The sequence below is a fragment of the Dermacentor silvarum genome, chromosome 4 (assembly GCF_013339745.2).
Source record: "Dermacentor silvarum isolate Dsil-2018 chromosome 4, BIME_Dsil_1.4, whole genome shotgun sequence".
NCBI classification, from domain to species: domain Eukaryota; kingdom Metazoa; phylum Arthropoda; class Arachnida; order Ixodida; family Ixodidae; genus Dermacentor; species Dermacentor silvarum.
The window spans coordinates 160539014-160560577 of NC_051157.2; the positions used below are offsets into that span (position 1 = coordinate 160539014).

Sequence of the window (21564 nt, forward strand, 5' to 3'; positions counted from 1 at the left end):
ATTACTTTGCAACGTGCTAGAGTATTGTTGTTACGAATCGATTTTCGACCCGCGTCGGTTGATACGAATAAACGTCGCCCCACCGACAGCCGAGAAAGAGAACAGCGCGCCGTCACGCGCTTTCTCCCTTTCTCTTTTGGTGCGGAGGCGCGGACGCGGCGACGGACAGCGCGGAGGCCGCGACTGGGCGCGAAGAATTTGGAGCGGTGGCGCTTTTCTTGCTGTCATGCTTTTCCTGCTTTTCGGCGGCCGCCCATCGGCTGGTGTGCTTCTGGCCGCGTTCTTTGTGTTTACGCCATTTTGCATAGTCGCAGCGAGCTGTCTACCGAGATACGATCTCGGCTGATTCGCGTGGCCGTATGCCGATACGCGGGAGCCTCTGTTGGCGCGTCTTCCGTCGATTGCGTTATCGGTATCGATGGCACAGGGCGATTATCGATTTCGCTGCCGGAGTCACACGGTGCAAGCTAGCGCGGCACGTAATCCACGGGGCGAGGTAGCGCGGCATGTTCAGTCGGGTGCTCCTCCGCTTCTCCCGCTAATTGCCGTATTTTTCTTGCTGTAGGAGGCTTGCGCTTCCGTATTCCGAAGGCGTGCTTCGTCCAAAATTTTTTCTCCAACGAGCAACGATCCATCACTAACCTGGGAGCTCTCAGAAATCCGAATTGTGCGTGTCAAGTGAAGATGCCGGCGTGGTTTAGGAAGCAGACAACTGCGGTTGCCATCTTGCCCCTGCCACAGCAGCAACCAATGGAGAGACGCCTTTCAGCACGACAGCCAATCGGAGGCCGCTTTCGTCGGAAGAGCGTGTGACTACCTATCGCAGACCCGCGCTTCTTTTCAGTTTGCGTGTTTGTTACAAGATGGCGACGACGGACGAATTGAGAAGCGGAACGGCGAAACTTTGCACTTTCGAACGATACCAAAATGGCGGCGCTCGGTGGCGGGAAATACGAGATATGTCTGCGTGACTTGCGATGATTTTGCGCGATTTAAATCTGTTTTCTCGCCCTGCGCACTGACGAATAAATCTTTTTCGGCCACTTTTAGTGCGTTTTCAGCCAAATCATTTTGATACAGTGTAGATTAGGTGTTGCAGATACCAAAACGCGTGGTTTTCAAAAATAATTTTTACTCACGATTTTCGCGATCTGATGCTCTCATCCCCCCATAATTTAGCTAGTTTTAATTGTGTTTTGATGATATGAATTTCGGCTAATACGAATATTTTTCGTGACCCTGTGAGATTCGTATCACTGAAATTCCACTGTATATGTATTCTGTATTCTAGTAAAAAAAATTCTCGACACAAAGTCATCTTAGAGTTCTGGTTTAGGGAAAGAAATTAGGTGAAATTTATGAGGCAAAGCAGTTTTCATGTGAGGTCCAGGATCCTATTCGGAGACCACAGGCTTTTTGACAAAAATAAGTATTCATATACGAATACTCAGTTACTTGACGTCAAGCGCTTCATTTAAGTAGGTTCAGCGTGTCCTGAAAAGCGCCTTGAAAAGCCTGCGAAATGTCCTCCGAATTAACTTTTAACTAAGACCTCTTCAGCAGGGTACCATAAAGAATGCCCACATTAACCCAGAACAAGATACTTTTGATGGTATGCCAGCAGCACGTTGTACAATTTACTTTATTGGTACTGGAGACAAAATGGCCCTCAGATAAAGCATGCATTCGACATAATGTAAAATGCCTTAGTTTTGTGTAGGCTAAGGGGACATGACGTGTATTTAAAAAGGAAACCTAAGATGCACTTGATTTCACACTCTCAAGTGTCTACGGCCGAATGTAGTCGATGTTCACTTTCTAAAAGAAAAGCTGCGCTACCCGTAAACTGAATGAGGCCTTTTTTCAGTAGGAAACTTACGCACGTTTGCATAAGCAGGAACCAATAAATTTACATAGATGTCAATTGGCCTCCAGTTAAAGATCGCTACAGCCTTAGCTTTCGTTGGACCCCTTACCAGCATATTCATCCAAGAATGTGGTTTATCATTACCTATTTTCTGTCAGTTACACTCAGTAGTGATTTTATGTTTTGAATCGTCGGTAACGTTCGAGGTGCACCACACTCAGTAGAAATCATACATTATCTCGTGGTTCACTCATTCCCTTTAAAACGTTCAAATATTTCTGGTACACTTGACGCGTATGCTAACTCCAGCTACCGTCAGTTGGTGACATTTCTGCAACCTTTGTTTCCGACATACTCAGTTGCTATCCGACGATGCTTCTCTAAATCATGAAGATTTAATCTATAAATAAATTACCAAATCCTTTACAATTTAGCGCAACTAGACACGCGTCCCTTTTCTCACACTTCTGCCAAGTGAATCAATTTTCAGCAAGCTGCGTCATTTGGTTCTTCAGAGAGGTGCAGATTCCCGCTTACGGATCCACGCTCATGGGTCTCACGCACGTGTTTCTGCTTAAGTATTTCATCCGTACTAAATCAATTAATCACTTCGCTGCGAATAGAACTGGAAGGCTTGCTCAGACTGCACACGTGTGCCTTATCTTTCCGTGCAAAAACCTCCGCTGCCAATTCGTTTTAAACGTAGTTTTACGAAACGGCCTCGCTTTCGATCAATATCGGCCCAGCAGATACACGATGGTAGTCAGAAAACGACGGATGAAAGAGCAATGATACAACCACTGAAAAAAAGAACAACTGGCGACGACAGTTTTCCAAGAAATAGGGGGGGGGGGGGGGGGGGTTGTTTTCCTAAACCTAAGAAAACAAACCTATTCGAATAAAATGACAACAGTAAAGTGTAGCTGCGCGAAACATTTGCACAGGGAGCGTCGCATAACACGAAACGGGGGTTCAGCGCAAGGAGCGTGTTTTCATTTCTCGTTACGCGGAATGGGCGTTACCTCGGCATGCTCTTCGCTTACAAGGCCAGCTCGAGCGAATAGCTCTTTGCGGCGCGCTTTAACGGTGCCGTGGAGATTCTCGAGCATGCCAGCCACTTTGGAAACCATATGTAGAGCGTTGCCACGTTCCCTCTGAAAAACCCCTCCTTCCTAGTTTGGCTGATAGTGCCTTTTTTAGTTTTCATCTTTACCGCACCCAGATTGCTTTCAAATTACTATGTTATCCAGCGAGCTGGTTCCTAGTTAAACTTTGATTTTACACATACTGTGATACCGAGATCTTAATGAAGGCAGCTGAGCATCCAATTTTCTAATTAGATCTACTTTATAATTGGAGACGCCACAAACGAAGTGAAGGGATGCATGCTTTTCGGAAGCTTAATATCTGATACGTCCTTGAAATTTCGAACACAATTTATTGTTCAGGGCCGTAGCCAAAGAAGATGTTAGCTCCATCGAGGACCTCCGTAAGAGCGATGAAATCACAGCTCCCCGCTATAGTGGATGGAACAAAACTGCACTGGAATAAATAGATAGTACAGAACATAGACCTAGCCGCTATGGCAAATAAATGGCCACTAAAGAAAAATTACCGGCACTTCCACCCTATCAACAACATTGGTGACGTTAATGCGGTTAGCAATCGTTCTTATAATGATGTGTGTGGTTGGTGACGGTATTGTTGATATGTGGTGATGATTACTATGATGACCTGCCATACCCGTGGCACATCTCAAATGACCGAAGTTGCCGTACACGTGGTTCATTGAAGACCAGCAAGTATCCACTGGGACGTAACCAGCGACCCGAATTCGCGCTGAAAAGATTCATTGAAGAGGTAGATGTACCTGTTCGCACATACCCAGAGGTGGTGGCGTGCAGCAGAGGTAGAACACCGCGCTTCTTATCCGAAGTTCCGGGTTCGAGTCCTCCTCCAGTCCACAACATTTTCAGGATTGGTGTGGTGCCTCGGCAAAAAAAACGTTGCCGAGAGCCGGTAGGGCTGTACTAGTCCAGGTCCAACCAAATTAGGAAGACCCACCAAGCTTCAACAAAGGCACTCCCTCACCAGAACAGCAATTGGCCTCTCGGGGGCAGTATTCGGCCACTACTCCCCTCATGACCCCTGGAATTAACCCATGGTCCTAAGCCCACAGTGACTGTGGAGCGCATGACCAAGGCGGCGGTCAGACCTGCTGCGCGGCAGACGATGCTTAGAATCTCTGCATCCAGACAGGCGGCCACTGGAAACAACCTGGCAACGTTCAACACTCGAGCGCTCTAGAGTGAGGCTAGCTTAGCAGGGCTGTTTGAGGAATTATCAGGCGTTGCCTGGGATATTATTGGCCTTAGTGAGGTTAGAATAACTTGTGAGGCTTATACAGTGCTGACTAACGGCCACGTCCTCTGCTACAGAGGTCTTTCAGATAAGGGAGAATACGGGGTAGGGTTTCTAATCCATAAGAACATAGCGGGCAGCATTCATGAATTCTACAGCCTCAATGTGAAGGTAGCGGTAGTCCTAATAAAGCTGAATAAGAGGTATAAATTATAGGTAGTAACCTCCAGTCACGATCATGAGAAATAGATCAGTTTTATGTAGATGTTGAAGCTGGTGAAGAAGCAATACGCAACTACGGCATCGATTCTAGGAACACTAGAGGTGAGATGTTAGTAGAATTCGCGCAATGGAATAGGCAACGAATAATGAGTACCTTCTTCAGGAAACGTAGCAACAGGAAGTGGACCTGGAAAAGGCCTAATAGAGAAACAATAAATGAAACAGACTTTATACTCTCTGCCGATCCCAGCGTAGTGCACGATGAAGAAGTGTTAGGTAGGGTAAATAGCAGTGACCATAGGTTAGCGAGGTCTAGGATTTCTCTCAATTTGAACAGACAAAGAGTAAAATTAATCAAGAAGAAACAAGGCAACCTAGACGCAGTAAGCGTAAAAGCATCAGGCTGGTGCACGCAAACAAATATGCAGCTTTAGAACAGAAAGATGAAGGTAACATAGATGTAATGAATGGAAACGTAACTAGGCTGATCTCAGAAGCCGCAAGTGAAGTGGGAGCCAAGCGATAATCTGCGCGTCAGCGGCCAGCCGATTCGGAATACAGTACCGATAGCAGTACTTAGCATTTCCATGCAAAACTTAGCCAAGCCTAGTAAAACCTGGAAGAAGCTAGGTCGATCACTAGATCCGATGTTTAGTCCAGCCTTGCACCACTAGAGCAAGCAGCCCACATTTCTTTAGGCAAGATAAAAAAATATTTTTAAAGTTCCCTGTGGTGACTGTCGACATCGAAGTTATCTTTAAAGATTAGCTATTTGTATTGGTTTATGAGGTGTTCTTTTCAGCTATTTTTTAAATAAAGATTTGTACTCACATGACGTCTTCTTGAACTTTCCGGATTCGAGTAAAATGCGTTGCTACAGAATGCATCAGTTGCAATATATTATTTCGCAGCGCTGGTAAGCTCATTAGTTCACGCGCTCAAAAAGCATGTTCTAATATTTAAGAGCACTGATCTGATATTTTGAATGTATAGCGGTTTTGACGCTCCTGCAATACTATTGCAAATCGCTCAATTTCCTAAAATGGGAAATAAAAAGTTCTGCTCTTTTTGCCTGTGGCTCAGCCGCCAGACCCAACGCACTCCTCTGCTCTGTCTATCTCCGTGTCGGATAAATACTTTAGGGTTACGGCTCTCCCTGTACTGATTATTTACACATGTGCGCATTATACGTGACTATTTATGGGCGCGATGACAGCGAAGCGAAGTCACTCGCATAAAAATACGGCGGAGGAATGCAGCTATAACAGAGCGCGAGAAAATATGACATCACAGGGATGTCTCGCCTGGCCTCACCGCTTGTCACTGACTTTGCCGAAGTGTCGCAGCAAAAGCAATTTCTCTGTCTTTATTTTTTTCTTTCTTCTCCGACAGGCCAGTGCGAAGCAGTGCTCCTCAGTCATGAGAAAATCCACAGGAGCCTAACGCAGCATGGACATAGAGCTTACGAGATGACAGACAGTGCGATCTGCCACGGCCTGGTGCAACGGATTGATTCCGAACGCTGCAAGGAGGACCTGAGTTTTACCCACACCACACCAAAAGCTCGCCTGATCGCTCATTGTGAGAAACGTAGATTTCATCCCTACTTTAATTAAAAGTTGGCTTATTCTGTACATAGAAGCTTAACATGTGTGGGGGTGCCTTTTATGTTTATTTAGAGGCGCGAAATGTGCATGGGAGCCTGAAATGAGCTTGACCACACATCCAGATAGTCCTGTACATCTGTTTTCTGAAACAATGATTCCATTAATATTCATTCAGTACTACTGCTACTTCATGAGAAGGGGATAAGCTGCATCAATGAGCCGCTACATACTTGAAAATACACCTCTACAGTGCAGCTAACGGCGACCGAGTGAAACTGCCTACTGCAGTTGACCTCGCCAGCCGGAATCGAGAAGAATTCGGCTGTATTTCAGTTACTCCCTATCCACAGAATAGAGCTGAACTTCTTTAGGGTTACTACCCCCGTTGGAAGTGGCAGAGTTGACTTACTCTACCTCTGATTGCAGTAAAGTACTCGAAAACGGCAATGGCATGTGTGACGAGCAGATACACTTATGGAGTGACGTTTCCGCTTTTAAGTGCGAAGCACTTAGGGGCTCAAGCTGTCGGCGTCTAATGTGATGTCATGTCGTCGTGGTCACGCGCAAAAGAAGATCTGCCGAAAACTCGCGCCTTGTTCACTTGGTATATGCCAAAGTTGGCATGGAAGGGTACGGATATATGTCTAACATGGATGATAGGTCATGACATCAATAACGTCACATGCTTGTCACTTACGTCACGATCAACAATAATAAAATCACGTGTGGCGCATACCCGCATTGGATATGCGGGTATGAACCAGGGATATGCGGCAATTAGCAGAAACTCGCGAAATTCGCTTCCGAACTCCAGTCTGGTACCAGCGTAGCGCAAGAGAGTATGCCACCCCCCAACAAGCACTCGATTCCTCCTCACTTGTGCAAGAATAGCACAGGCATAACATAAGGGAAACACCGGCGCATCACTGCTTCGCACTTCCCCAGGTTTCGCGTTAGTGGAGCTGCATTAGGGCTGAAATTTGAACGACACGAGCGCAGAACTTCAATCCAGCGCTTACTTTAGCTCCAATCCTGCTGAAATATTGGGCTTGTGTAGTTAAAACCAACGGCGAGTTAACATAGGAGAAACACGGGCGCATCACTGCTTCGCCCTTCCCCAGGTTTCAGGTTAGTGGAGCTGCATTAGTGCTGGATTTCAACAAGACAAGCGCAGAATTTGAGCCCTGGTCATACACGTCAACATCAAGGTCGATCTAAATGGTCGCGAAGCTTCGGGCGAAAAGCGGTTCCGAACGAATTGTCACCGACATCAGCAAGGGTGGTTATGGGAGCAGCGATTGAAGCGCGACTATGTTTGGAGGGAACAATAATCGGGAAAGAAAAAAGCGTTTGTTAATTAAAGCGAGACATAGTTAGATTCATTCGACGAAAATAAAATTCCTAATAAATTTTATCTACGCATGGTGAAAAAAGAACAACTCTATTTTACTTGATCATTATCAATAAATACCTTTTTCAGCGCCCACCGTAAGAGCGCCCACCGATAGCGGCGGGCGTTGACGCCGCTATCACTTGCAATGCAGTGCAGCTCTTGAAGTGGACAGAAAGGCGCGCTCGTAAAGTTCACGCCCCCCTCACATGTGGTGTTGCTTTGCTTGTCGACGTTTGTCCTCAATTTGGTGACGCGGGTAGCTTCATTGTTTCTTAACCTATTCAGTCAAAAGTAGTGAGTTGCGACCGCCAGATAGTTGTTAACTTTAGTTGTCTTCGTGAGACAGCGCTGGCCGACGGGCTTAGCACCGACGAAAGGACGAGCACTCTACGCCCAAAGCGTTCGTCGGCCTCCAAACAAAGTACCTATGTTCTGCGCAAGGGTGCAGTTTCGACACCCGTATGGCTGAACTTTTCCTGCATCGGTTTCCGTGCTGAAAGCTCGAAACGCCTATCAAGTCGAATGGCGGGGCATTCGAATATACAGCTTTAATGGCCAGCCTTCGAAAACAAATTTCGCGCCTTTGAGAACAAAATGACGTCACTTCTGCTTTTAACGGAAATGACGTCAAATTATTTTTCCTTCCGCCGGAAGTGTTCCCTCCTCACACAGATGACGCTAAGCCCCATGAACCGCAGATGAACCGCCATGTTTTGAACGTATGGGCTTCTATGGAAGTTTTGCTACCAGGTATATTTACCTTGTCAACATTACACAGCGCAAAGGGAACCTCAGGCCTATTTGAAGCAAAATATATGTACACACGCGTAAATGTACATTCGATCTCTTATTAACCCTGTTCAGCTAGCGTAATACAAGGTTAATTGGAAATCGTAGGGAGAAGCCTTCGTCCAGTGGACATAAATATAGGCTGATGATGATATGTACATAACCGTGATACGCAGCGTTCATTTATTTAAGAATACATATTGGACTGATTTTTGCGTTAGTAAAAGAAAAATCAACGCGTTAGAAATGGTGTCGAAGAGACTCTACGCGTTAAAAACAAGCCGACTGAAGCCTAGGCTGTGTAGCCGGCTTTAAGCCAACAGTAATAAAAGATCCCAAGAGATGGCGCGAGAGCAAGGCGAACGCGGGAAATTTGAATTGAATTCAGCAAAACCTTCCATTGCATCCATCATGGGAGGGAGGGCAAGAGCATGAGGGGTGGGAGGGGAGAGAAGAGAGGGTGTTACGTATTAGGGGCGGCATAAGAGTCTCTCCACGTCATTTGCACCGAAGCAAGCAGATATGCGGCCATTTCTTTTACGGCGCAACTACTGGCGAGTTGTAAAACGTGATACTAGGGGCCGCCCTACGGTTTAGAAATATTACAGCGAAGCTTTTAAGGGCTAAGTTCCAGGAGATAGCGTCCGTGTAGTACACCGAACGGCATGTACAACAATTCAGATGGGCCGATCTTGGTGATAGTGCAGAAAGGGTCCAAGTTCAATGGCACATACCCCTGTGGTCTCAGGGACCTGTGACGCGCCCTTGAACTACCCTTGTCACACGTTGGACCCAAAGTGACAAAAAAAATTGCGCTGGAGCGATGAATGCTGTAGGCCCAAACGCTAGTCTATCACGGTGCGTGTCGAAACGTCAGTGATAAAACGTAATATTCTGCCATCCAAAAGCTGTGTCTCATTCTCTCTTGACATAGCCATTTCCCTAGCGACGTCACCAGTTGCCCCCTTGGACTCGGAATGGCTGAGACCCTGTCGCTCGCTCCGAAGAGGAAGAGCGCGCCTTCGAGAAGCGCAGGCGCACTCAACAGCGCGAATGGATGCGAAAGCGACAAGAAGCCGAACGCGCAGCAGCCTAACGTACTGCGGCCGATGGTGCGAGGTGGTGTCCAACTAGTCGCCTAAACTCGCTCTTACTCGCACATACAGGACACAGCGTGCAGCGACGCAACGAAGTTGTGTATTGTGTATTTTCAATCATTTAACATAACCACCAAATTAAAAAAAGGTAAATATAATTAAACGAAAGCAACAGCTTCACTGGTCTTATATATTCAATACTACAAGGGCTCCTAATTTTTTTAATCGATGCTGAGCCGCGACTTTGTAGCGATGCCTTTTCGAAGTTATTTCGTTACGCGCTTTTCACGCTTCGTCAGGGGTCAGAGTTACTCTCCGCCAACCTAACAAATGGGATCAGCCGGCCGTGAACGGTGATAAGAGTGGCATTGAGTCCAGCCAAAGGAATCGCTAGAAAATCACGGTCCTGATTCTCTAATCATCACTCAGCAATAACATGATCAGGGACAATCTCTAAGGGTGTATTTAGGCGCAAGAAATGTTGACAGAATTGTTCTGACGCGTTTGAGCACGTCAATAAGCCCTCAATACTTTCCAGGCGCGAGTTCCCTAAAGCAACACAAAAAGAAAATTCACCAACGATTACGATAATTCCTAATGCGAAATTTGAGCGCAGATCTCATATTGCGCGATATATTGGCAGACGCGCCCAATCTGTTTCGCACGGCACGTTCCAAATGGAGCAAAGTTTGACGCCACTTCTTCGCTAATCTGAACATCGCGACAGCCAGCGTGTGGGTGACGCGTGACTGCGATTCGCAGCAGCCGCCGCTAACAGACATCCCTGACGAGGCGCGCAACTTTGGCCCCATCTTGTAGCCATCGTCACCGCAGTGCGCTATTCTTCTCACGCTTTCGCCACACCTTCTCCGCTTTCCGCCTCATCGCTGTATCCTCCTCTCCGCTTTCCTCCTCGTGTCTCTTCACTCTCGCCACTTTTTTCATTCTCCGCTGCGCTTCACGTTCGCTCTCATCTTTTGCTGTGCTCGTTCACTCGGTTACCAGGTAGGATGTTGACACTCGCCACAAGAACGGGCGCCTAAGAGCTGCGCTCTAAGAAATACCAGAATTCTCCGTCTGCTTCACACGTTTCATATCTGCACCGTAAGAACACTGCAAGTATGCGAAGTCGTCAGCTATCTGGTATATGTGCATTACATTTGTAATGACATGAATTAAGCGAGGAAGTAACACACATAGAATGTATGCTACAAACCCTTGCGATGCTTTTAGCGAATATGCTGTCCGTCTTAAAGAAGGTGTGTACAACGGGGGCATGCGCCTTTATAGCCTCGTCTAGTTTGTATCATTCCATCTATTTAAGGTACAGCGTTTTCGCCCGTTGTTGCTCATTTTTTTATTTTGAGAATGAGTACAGTCGTTTCAAGGGGCCAGCTACCACGAACGAAGGACAGCGTACGCAGATGTATGCTGCCTGAAGCCACACCAATTTAAGGCAGTGTAATGGCGAGGCGGCTGGGTATTGCCATGGGCTATATATAGGTTTTCATGGTTCGATTTAGAGAGCCTATCACCTGATGGATGTCCAGAAAACGGCCGAACTTCTCTGCCCAGCTCAAGCATATTAGTTGCTTAGTTGAAGAATATATACCTGAAGGACATTAGAAGCACGCAACATTATTTGCCTGTCATGGAGGGCGCAAGTAGTTGAGCAATGCCTTCTCGTTTGGATTGAAACATAAAGGCTCGGCAACGCCATGCAGGGACATGATAGTCTAGAACCGCTTCTCAATAAAAATTGGTTCCCCTGATGTAGCAATTGATTAAGATGTACGCGGTAGCATAGGTGCTCTGGGCCCACTTTTTGCCTTTCTCTGAAGAAAACAGAAGGTTGGCAGACTTCTCACTTGTCCGTAAAGTCACTCTTGTCGTGGGGTGCCGGTGTTCATGGAACGCCGGCAAGTTTTCGAAAAGCTCCATATTTTCACTTCCGTTGGCCGCGGTGCCAATATCACAGCTCTTTCAGGATCGAATTTCTCGACGTTTAATGCAACCGTGTAGCAATTGTCCCAAAAGCAAAAAGAAAAGCAAAATGAAAGGACCGCAGCCACACAGTGCCGTACACAGAACTGACAGAATTCACGCTTAAGATAGTTAGCGACCCTTGTGTGCGATTCGGAAGGATAGTGAAAACTGATAAGATAGCTGGCCACTCCTCTTCGCCCACGTGGCCGCTATGCGCCGGCCGCGCTAATAGCAGCTACCGACGGTGACTGGACGCTTGATGACATCTTAGCAAAGGTCATTGCGGTAGCAATTACATGGCCACTGTCCATGTAGGCGTCAGCTCTGCGTAAATCTGGGTATTTGTATGCGATATCATTATTCATATCGTAATGCGAGTTGCAGTATTACACTATTCAATCACTAAAGTTGCTCATACCAGTTATCTAATTCTTGACTAAATTATTCCTAAGAATTTTGAGAATGGCAGCCCAGATAATACTGTGATGAAACATAATGTTAACAGCGGATGCCCTGTGTACTAAATTTTATCATACTATTAAATAACAAAAGTTGAAAACAATATAAGCGCTCAAATCTGAAAGTGGTGAAATTTAACTGGAGTGGCTGATTGCGGGCAGCGTAGTAGCACCGGTGCGATGTAATTACAGGCCATACATGACGTGTTGACACTTTGATGGTGCCAGACTATTTGGCCCACCCGCTTATGTCGCCTCCACTTATAGTTAGAAAAACCGTCCAAGAAGCGCACCTCTAAATTTCACTCGCTATCGCTGTCAGCGTTTGCTCTTCGGGCGAGAGTGGGAATTTTTTCAGCTGACCTAAGATAGGGCAGTAGGGTGCTTGATATATTCTCTGCTGATTTTCTAGATTGCTTCAGAAGTAGGAGAGGGCGCCTACTGATCTTTTAAATATCTTTACTATAAATTTACCATTACTTTATAAACACCATTTCAACTCTTATGTATCTTCTTGAACTGTTAAAAAACAGAATCTACAGAAGCTGGCAGTAAGCAGCCAGTACACAGATTAGGCGCTTCCTTTTAATCCTTGTATATTGGTGATGTGCGTATGCCATCACCAATATACCAATATATCACCAATATGTGCTCATGTTAACACTTTAGCAAGCTGCTACCTAATGCATACCATCAGGGACGTGAATTTAAGACTCGAATTGTGTTCTCTTTAATACTGATGCAAAATGTTGGAAAAAATCCCCAGCCCTTCCCCTGTCGAGAAAATGAGAGTAAGCGAAGCTTGTCGAGTGTGTATCTGGCCTTCGTGGTGATTTTCTTTCTTTCTTTCTCTCTCTCTTTTTTTCTCTCTCTCGCTCTTTTTTCTCTCTCCTTCTATCAGTCCTTCTCTCTATCTGCCGTTCTCTCTTATTTTTTGTTTATCTCTCTCTCTTTCTCTCTCTATTTTTTGTCCTTTGTATGTGCCATTCAGCTTGGACCCTTTCTGCACTATCGCCAGGATCGGCCCACTTTTCAGCGTGACACCACCACCACTGCCGACACTTGTGAGCCTATAAAGCTTCGCTTACAAAAGTAGTTTTCTTCTTAGATACTGCCAAACATATCACGTGGTTTGACAATTTATAACAATTGACAATTTTTAATACTGACTAGTTTTAATAACTAGGTCCCCGCATGTAGGAAACTGATCTATCGAAAGCGCTTAAAACAGTACGCACTTAAGCATCAATCACAGTAATACGTTTGTCGCTGCTCCCGGATTATTCAGATTCAATAAGTTCGTCGATGAAGAGAAATATTCATCCTAAATTGAAAACTTCAAGATTGGGTTATTTTTCGGTTGTGGCTTCATCCGTCATCAACTGCATGTTGTGAAAATACTACTCATTCTTTATTGAACAATGATGCTCTTTTTAATGGCTTCAAACAGAGCATAGAGAAGGCACAACTGTCACTTTCCCGATAGTGGGGATATAAACGAGTGAATCAACATTTCTTCGCAAGAAAGCGAACAATGTGCGGTATTTCCTTCTTCCGGTACGTTCCTTGTCCATAGCACAGCCGGCACTGCGTAGAGTGATCGTTCATCACCATCACAGCAGCTCTAGCAATTTCCTTCCAGGTAAGTCTCCGACACCGCCCAACACGGAGAGAGGGCCAACGTGTGAAGTCTTAGTTTATGCTGCCAAAGTAGCACCAGAGCAGTTCACGTTCTGTTGACAGAAATTAAGAGTCTGGCAGTAGTTGCCCTTGATGCTTGGCACAATCCTCAGGCTGTAGCACGTAGTCGATGCACTGTCTAGGTGCGCTGGCGTTCGTGTCTCCATTTATGAGTGCAATAGCTGCGTGAGGAGGTTCTCCTGGGAGAATAAAAAGAAAATTACACGCCATGTCTTGAGATCATCACTGTATGCCCGAGTGCACTAAAAAGGGAATAAGTAAGTTCAATTGCACCTCAAGTTTCTATTGTGCTCAACAACTGCTTATGCATGTTCTGAATATTGGCGACGCTGGGATTGCTGCCAGCGAATTTCAAGATTACAATTTGAACTCTACTCCACTACATACTCCAACACTGAATATCTTATGAAAACATCACTTGAAACTCTCCTAACACATTTTGTAGAATCTAGCACAATAAATTTAAGCCGTTAAAGATTAAAAACAGGTACAATGATGCATCACGCAGGTAAGGCAGGTCCGAGACATAGAAATATATACAGGTAAGGTGCCGCGCAAATAGCAATCGAAAAACCTGGTATTGAAGTGTGCGAAGAAAGTATGAAAAATTCTATTATCAATTTATTTAATATACGCAGTTGCCGAATAAAACCATTCGTTTTACATTCGGATATAGAAGAAAACGAAGCCTGCTGAATTTTCAAATAAGAGCGTCATGAGCGCTATCAATCAACCACCGACAGTTTAATACAACTATTTTATTTCAATGCTACTATTTTTGTTCTTTGTTGGTAATCCGAACAACGCTCTGCGCACTTTATCACTGGGATCGGTCAGCCGTCAAAAATGAATGGCAAAACAGGAATAGAATCAGGTGCACTCTACTGGCTAATATCTAATGCAGCTAGCTGATTCAACAATTACGATAATTCTTCGATAATTCCCTGTATCAGCAATAAACACGTGTTCTAGGTATACTTCTGTGACAACACAGTGACTCACCCAGAGAGTTAGCCAACAAAGGTCAGCTTCAGTCCCCCGAGTTGACTTTTCACAGCGCCTCAGCCACAGCCAGTGCATCCCACTTTTCTTGATCTATCGATCTCCCTGCATTTATGGGAGCACGGTCACTGTGAGACACTACATTGAACTCTTTTTTTTCTCTTGGAGTTATTGTATAAATTGTTACTGTATATAAGGCGAATCGTAAGAAAGTATCGTATGAAGACTGGTAAATATTAAAATGTTTTCCCTCTTCAATTCTATATATTATGCATGGGACTCTCAAAATTACCTGTTATGCATTTTTTCAAGAAACGAAGTAAATAAGTAATGCTGTATTCGCTGTTTAGACTTTTTGTTAGCGTGACTTACACGCGTGAAAGGTTGTAAGTGAGCTGTAACTCACTGTGATTCTTTATGGATAATGGCAGTGTCTTGTTGGACATCGAAGCGTAGTACGCGGAGCCTGCTACACTGTTCTTGAGGGCCGGTTCCTTCTGGTTGAAGACGGACAGGATCACCGCGTCTTGGAAATACTGTTTGCCCGGGTCGGGACTCTCTGTACAAATAGACAAAACAAGTCAGATAACTTATCTATTCGTTTAAACTACACTGCTCACCACGCATTAGGTCTGAGGAAAGTCGGCCTGGAGTTTGCATCAATTGTGATTACACATCTATGGAACAAGCCATATATTGAAAGATGCGCAAATGATTGATTAGCATGCACTACTACAATTAGGTGATTAAGCAACATTGTCAATGTTTGCGAAAGAATAAGCAGAATTATATTCCCACCACTCAATACATTGAGTACATCGGCAGAATACGAAAGATGGCGTGTGTAAATATACTGACTCTTAGGTCACAAAAGACAGGGTAACCTTTTCGTGGTGATTTGATGCATTACATCTGTTTCATGCTTTTCGTAGATGTAAATTCTGAATCACCTGGTTTATTTAAATGTTATTCAAGACGAGTAGCATAAGTTTGGTTTCCGCACGCCCCGACGCATGCTTTGCTTTTCTGTGCCTTCCACGGTCGTTGAACTGCATACTAGGGTAATGCCCTAGCACAAAGTCGCGGCTTCGAAGTCGTGTCCACGACGGGCAGATTTCAATGGGGGTAAATTTAAAAAATGCTCGTGTACTTAGATTTAGCTGGATGGTAATGAGGCGCAGGTGGTCAAAATTAATCCATTGCGCTCCACTAAGGCATTCTTCATAACCCACTGTGCAGCTTTGGGACGTTAACGCTAATAATGATGATTATTTATTCCCGGAGTGTGATCCACTTGCGACAATAAAGAATAAAAAGAAACATTTGCACTGGCATACAGTTGAATATTGCAAGAATTGAATTGCAGGCGAGTTGGAACCGATCCATTTTTGCACAGGGTGCAAAGTAACAAACACAACATAACGAGGGCGGGACAAGCACATTTGAATAAAATACAGCGCTTCAATTTTTTCATTGCTCAGGTTAGCGTTCAGATGGTACATTTCTAAAGAACATATAATTTCATACGTAGTATTGAAGAGCCAGTTTAGCATGTGTATTTTGAAGGTATCCGTTTTGTGACAAAGAATATATATTTTAATATGGGAGCATGTATGTATCCTACTTAGTAAGGAATTCGACTTAAGTTGGCATTCGAAGACTAGTAAAGCTTGAAGTGCGACGGAAAAATAGAGGCGACCGGACGTACACCAATCAGCGCTTGTCCATATCGATCCTGTCGTCATTGCCCTTCCTTCCTGCTTCAACTTGACTACTTATATAAAAAAGGGGGCAGCAAATTTCAATTTGGGCTGTAATATGCTGTGTACCACAACATATAGGCCGGTACAGCCCAATTTTATTCTGGTATACGGAGCTCTTAAATGCGAAAAAATAGAGACAATGAAGAGGAGCTGGTGACAACATCGGCTCTGGCGTGCCCTGCACGCAAAAAAAAAAAACAAAAAAAACATGCAATGCAATGCGAGTCGCTGATGCACTCATACTTTTATTGGCATATCCAAAAAGTTTAGTTCTACGTTTTTGTTTTTTAGCTTCTCTCATTCGCAAACACAATATACTTGTGCGATTTCTTTTTAGTTCGTTAAGTTTATTACTTATGAAGTTAAACAAATAGCCGCAGAAGGTATCTCACCTCTTAGGTTGATAAAAAGAACTTCAGTGTAGAACACAACGCTACTTACTTTCACAATGGCGCTTCAAGTTGGTTATTTTTGCCGACAGGTACAGTACGAAGTGCTAAAAGAGCTCTTATTTGCATAAACACAGTGATGAAGGGGTAAAATCTTATCATAGGTTAGCATGTTGAGTCTACAACCGAGATTTTAATTTCAATGCACCGAGGTAGATGAAGCTAAAGTAGTGCTTGTAAAGAAGGTCAAAAGAAAATTGCGCTAATAACGCTTCCATGAAGTTTTGCATTTATGTGACTTTTATACAGGAGGACTATTTTAGCAACCGTTTCTGAGTTGCTTTGAAAAAAAAAGACGATTAAAAGTTATGTGCAATATATTGTACTGAGAACGAAAAGGTGTAAAACCACGCCCGACACGAAACAAAAATTCCAAACAACGGCAGGCTACTTTGGGGCCCGACATCCCTCGATGGAAAGAAAGCATGCACACGAGTACCTGCACTTTTAAGCACTAAAATTAAAATGTTGATTTTTAGCATATGTGCTGCCTTTTGACCTGCAGGGACGGGCCCTACTGTATGTTTTACTTTATTCTTTGAGATTTGTCATCTCGCTCTTCCTTTCCTCCTTCCTCCCCTTCTTCCTATCTGTCCTTCTATGTTTGTCTCATCCTTTCCGAAGAGTAGGCAGGCGTTGTGCCCCTTCTTGTGGCAGTTGCCAACCTTGCTTCTCACTTTCTCTTTTCTATGTATATGTTGTCAAATCAAATAATAATTTTTGCCTCATACACGCTCGCCTACAATGTGATAATTTATTTAGAGCAATACCTTCTTCCAGACGGATAATGACTCAAATCGCGAAATGCAGCGATTGCCTTTTGGTTAGTGCAAATTATCCTGTAGGTGCACGGACGCAATTGAGAACCTGTTGTGTATACCTGTCCTCGGTATGACGTCCAATGCCTCTTTCTCCGGACAACCTTAAACCGGCTGGAGACTATTGTCTGCGTCCAAGATACTTGGACCTTGGCCAGATTCGTCGATGGCTGGCGGAAAAAGCCGCTCGCGCATTAGTGCAGTTGTCGAAGTGCACGGGCCCATATGACCATTTTGTAGTCCTCCTGTGTGTCCTCCCACGTGAACGCAGTGTTCGCTCACTTCCCATTTTGCTCTTTCTATTCGCAGTTCCTAATACCCTCAACGTCAAGAAAGAGACCGAACACTCGTCAGGTTGACCTTCAAGCATTCTCCCTCATATCTATCTATCTATCTATCTATCTATCTATATATCTATATATATATATATATATATATATATATATATATATAACGTGCCATTTGCTCACCGTGTTCGCTGGCTCTGCTCCTGCGTGACCGATGCCTCTTGAAGTAGATGTGGATGAGAAGGACGGCAACGGGTATTAAAATCACACACACCGCTAGCGGAGCCACCATCGAAGCATTCAGGTGAAATGGCACCGTCGACTGGTCCTTGATTGCAGTTGGAGTCTGCGTTGACACTGTGCAGGGCACACAATTCGGAAGTTATTTAAAGGAACTGGCACGTGCCCCGATAGTTGACAAGTTAATCACAATGTTACTTATCTTTCAACTAAGGCATTTTTATTTGAGCACTCATGTTCTCATCCCAGCGGCTGTTAGAGAAAAAAAGTACTGCGCATAATTGGCATTTCCTTGAGAAGCTTTGGGCAAAGAGGATATCACTTGGTATTAATGCTGGCAAGGAAAGAAATGACTATAGATCAAAGTACCTGCCCAGTAAATGCGAGTCACTCATCGAATAGCAATTATGTCACCACTACTCTGCTGTGTCTCAAGCTGCCCATTTCAATGTGTGGCCGAATTCCCTATCAATAAACTGCAATCTATATGTTTGTGCCGGTTGATTGCTCAACGATTCCATTCCATTCAGCTTGGGTGCGCAGATTAGAATGAATATATCGGTTAATGGATGAGCTAAGAGTATAGAACTCATTTACAGACGTGATAAGTATAACAAGTTCATTACTTTCGTCCAGCTACGTTCACAAAAATTACTCGAGTTCAAAGAAATTCTCGATTATTCGACCATGAGCCACACGTGCAAATTTCAATTTACGCTGTGTACGAAACTGAATGAGCACAACGGTGCCGTCAAAATTACCCACTAATACACCATCTCAATCTCTGCCTTCATGGGTAAAGTTGCGTACGAAAGGAAGTATGAGTCCGTGTTTTGCTTGGTGTCAACGATACGAGTATATAGGTTCGGTATAAGCCTATTGTACGGAAACGTGATGGATTGATACGCCACAACTGCCATAGTTCATGTGGCACTAAGCTCCACGCAAGTGGCTTGGAGCTAACGATGCGCAATGGCCCAAAGACTGGCGCGTCTAGTTCTTCCGCAGGGGATCGATCCTCTGGCAGTGGCGAGCAGTGTTTTCTTTTAAGTGCCAAGCAGTTTAAGAGCCCGGGCGGTCGGCGTGTAACGTGATTTCATGTCGCCGTGGTCACGCGCAATAACAGGGCCAAGTGCATAATGGATCAAAACTGGTTCAAAATAAACTAAGGCGATTCAGAATTGCGTAAAAGATACGAATAATCAAGTATTAAGTGCAATAACTAGCAGGGACTCGTAAAAATCTTGAAAATCGTGTAATGTGACTCATGTCGTCGTGGTCACGCGCAAGAACAAGTTCTCGAAACAGGGTCCAAACAAGTGCAGAATTGATCAAAACCAGTTCAAAAATAAGCGAACATGATTCAGAATAATTTGAAAGAAGGGAATAACCATGCATTAAGCGCATTACTTTTCAGAAACTCGTGAAACTAGCTTCCCACACGCCAGTGTGGTACCTGCGCCGCGCCTAAGAGGGCGCCACCACCCCACAAGCGCTCGCATCGAGGGACAGCGCTGGCGCATCACTGCTTCGCACTACCCCAGGTTTCACGTTAGTGGAGCTGTATTAGCGCTGGACTTGAACTACACACGTTTTTCTTCGCTACTATTAGAGGATGTCGATGTGTAATTACGACGACATGACGGTAGCGGCATAAAAGGAAAGGCCAGACCTCATGCACACAGGAGACCAGGAGCACTGGCACATAAAATGTAATTTGGAAAAACTCCAGCACACACGGCTAACTCCCAGGTAAAAAGATGGCTCGTAGCATTTATGGATGTTTGGGAACCGGTATAAGATATTTTAATTTGTTACCAAAATTAATCTGGAAACTCTGGATTATGTGTTATCGAAATTAATGAAACGTGATGAAAAGCAAATATTTCTAGCGTAGTGTATTACTAAAGCCCCGTACGAGGGCCTTTCACATTAAAAAAAAATACGCCAGATTCAATGCATCTTGTCGACCTCAACATATAGCGAAGTTCTGTTTAAATGCACAAACAGTAACGAAACCTATCTTAGTTTCATTCTTACTGCAATGTCAGTGCAACGTAATTTTGAACGCCTTCGCCCACAACCGCGTCATTCACGTTAAAATCTGTCCAAACGCAGCCCCTTTTAATCAGCTCGGGTACGCGAGGGCACTTACGCGCGCACCCGTCCTACGCATTGCGACACACACGGAGACCATCTCAAAGATCTAGTTGGCATTGGCACCATAAAGTGTACGTGCAATTGTGGACTAATGATAAGCGCATAGGGCTGCTGCACTGCGGGTTCAATCCCAACGTAAGGCACGTAATTAAATTGTGTTTCTTAATAAAGCTATTCGGCTCGGACAGAAACCGCACCCAGCCGCAATCTGGGACAAGTCCGGGAACGTTCGCAAAGAAAGCGTCGCTTTAAAAGCAATAAACGAGAGTTATTCTATCGGCTCCCGCGTGTGAATACCGCAGTAATCGTAGGCACTGAGCAAGCCAGTATATCACGAGTGTTGCATCTTCGAGGTGCCTAAGCGGAAAATGTTTTGTAGAAAGAAGTATTACAGAAAACTACGTATGACTCTCTGACGCCTTGCAGTGTGTTTTTTCTCGGGTTTAGAGGGCTTAGGCATTAGTTTAACGGAAACGAAAGGCAATCCGATGATGTACCATCAGAATGCCGTTATGGGTGAACAGCGTGATAGTTTACTATGACTAAATTGGTTTTATATCTATCGTATACGCTATGGAAGCCATCCAGGGAGAGCTGCCAGTCTGGTAATTGCCTAACCTTTTATAAGAGAGAGAGAAAGAAAGGGAAGGAAAGACAAGGAGGTTAGCCAGTGTAAATACCGGCTTGCTACCCTGTACTGGGGAAAGGGGTAAAGGGAATGAAAGGTGATAGAAGAAACAAAAAAAACAAAAAAAACAAAAAAAACAATAATAATAAAAATAAGAAATAAAATAAAATAAATAAATAAAATAAAATAAAATTCGCGCAATAACGCGACCCTACGCGCTACAACGTTCAAAGCCGGTCGCACAATTCACAAGTCCTTAAGAACTTCAGCAGAGCCCTTAAGGACTTGAGTGCCGAAGCCCGTCTAGACCAGTGTCCTAAAACTTTTTCCTCTGTGAAGGGGCGATTGTCCAGTTTTTCAAGCGCAGTCGCGAGCGCTTTTCTTGCCACATTGTAGCGGGGACATTCACAGAGGAGGTGCTTGATTGTCTCCTCGCAGTCACAGTTGTTGCAAGCGGGGCTGTCGGCCATTCCAATGCGAAAGGAATAGGCGTTCGTGAATGCCACGCCGAGCCACAGGCGGCACAGAAGTGTTGCTTCCGCTCGTGGTAACCCTGGTGGAAGACGGAGTTGCAGATGTGGATCCAGTCTGTGGAGGCGTGCGTTGCTGAAGTCACTGGTGTTCCACAGAGTCTGCGTAAGCTCGCGTGCGAGGGAACGAAGTTTTGTGGCTGCGTCTGCTCTCGACAGTGGTATCGATACAATAGGGGCACCATCGTGGGCCGATCGGGCAGCGT

The 21564-nt window shown here is 44.7% G+C and overlaps 1 protein-coding gene across 1 annotated transcript in view; it reads right to left on the reverse strand.

Moving 5' to 3' along the window:
- Positions 1 to 13195: 13195 nt before the first annotated feature.
- The window catches only part of LOC119450756 (Down syndrome cell adhesion molecule), a 183688-nt gene continuing 175319 nt past the window's right edge, over positions 13196 to 21564 (reverse strand). Inside the window, exons 23-26 of the mRNA XM_037714263.2 lie at positions 17984 to 18157; positions 14890 to 15042; positions 14484 to 14588; positions 13196 to 13660 (exon numbers count right to left, since the gene is read on the reverse strand). Of these exons, the coding sequence (XP_037570191.1) occupies positions 14533 to 14588; positions 14890 to 15042; positions 17984 to 18157 (383 nt within the window). The 3' untranslated portion in view covers positions 13196 to 13660; positions 14484 to 14532. The remainder of the gene's footprint in view (positions 13661 to 14483; positions 14589 to 14889; positions 15043 to 17983; positions 18158 to 21564) is intronic.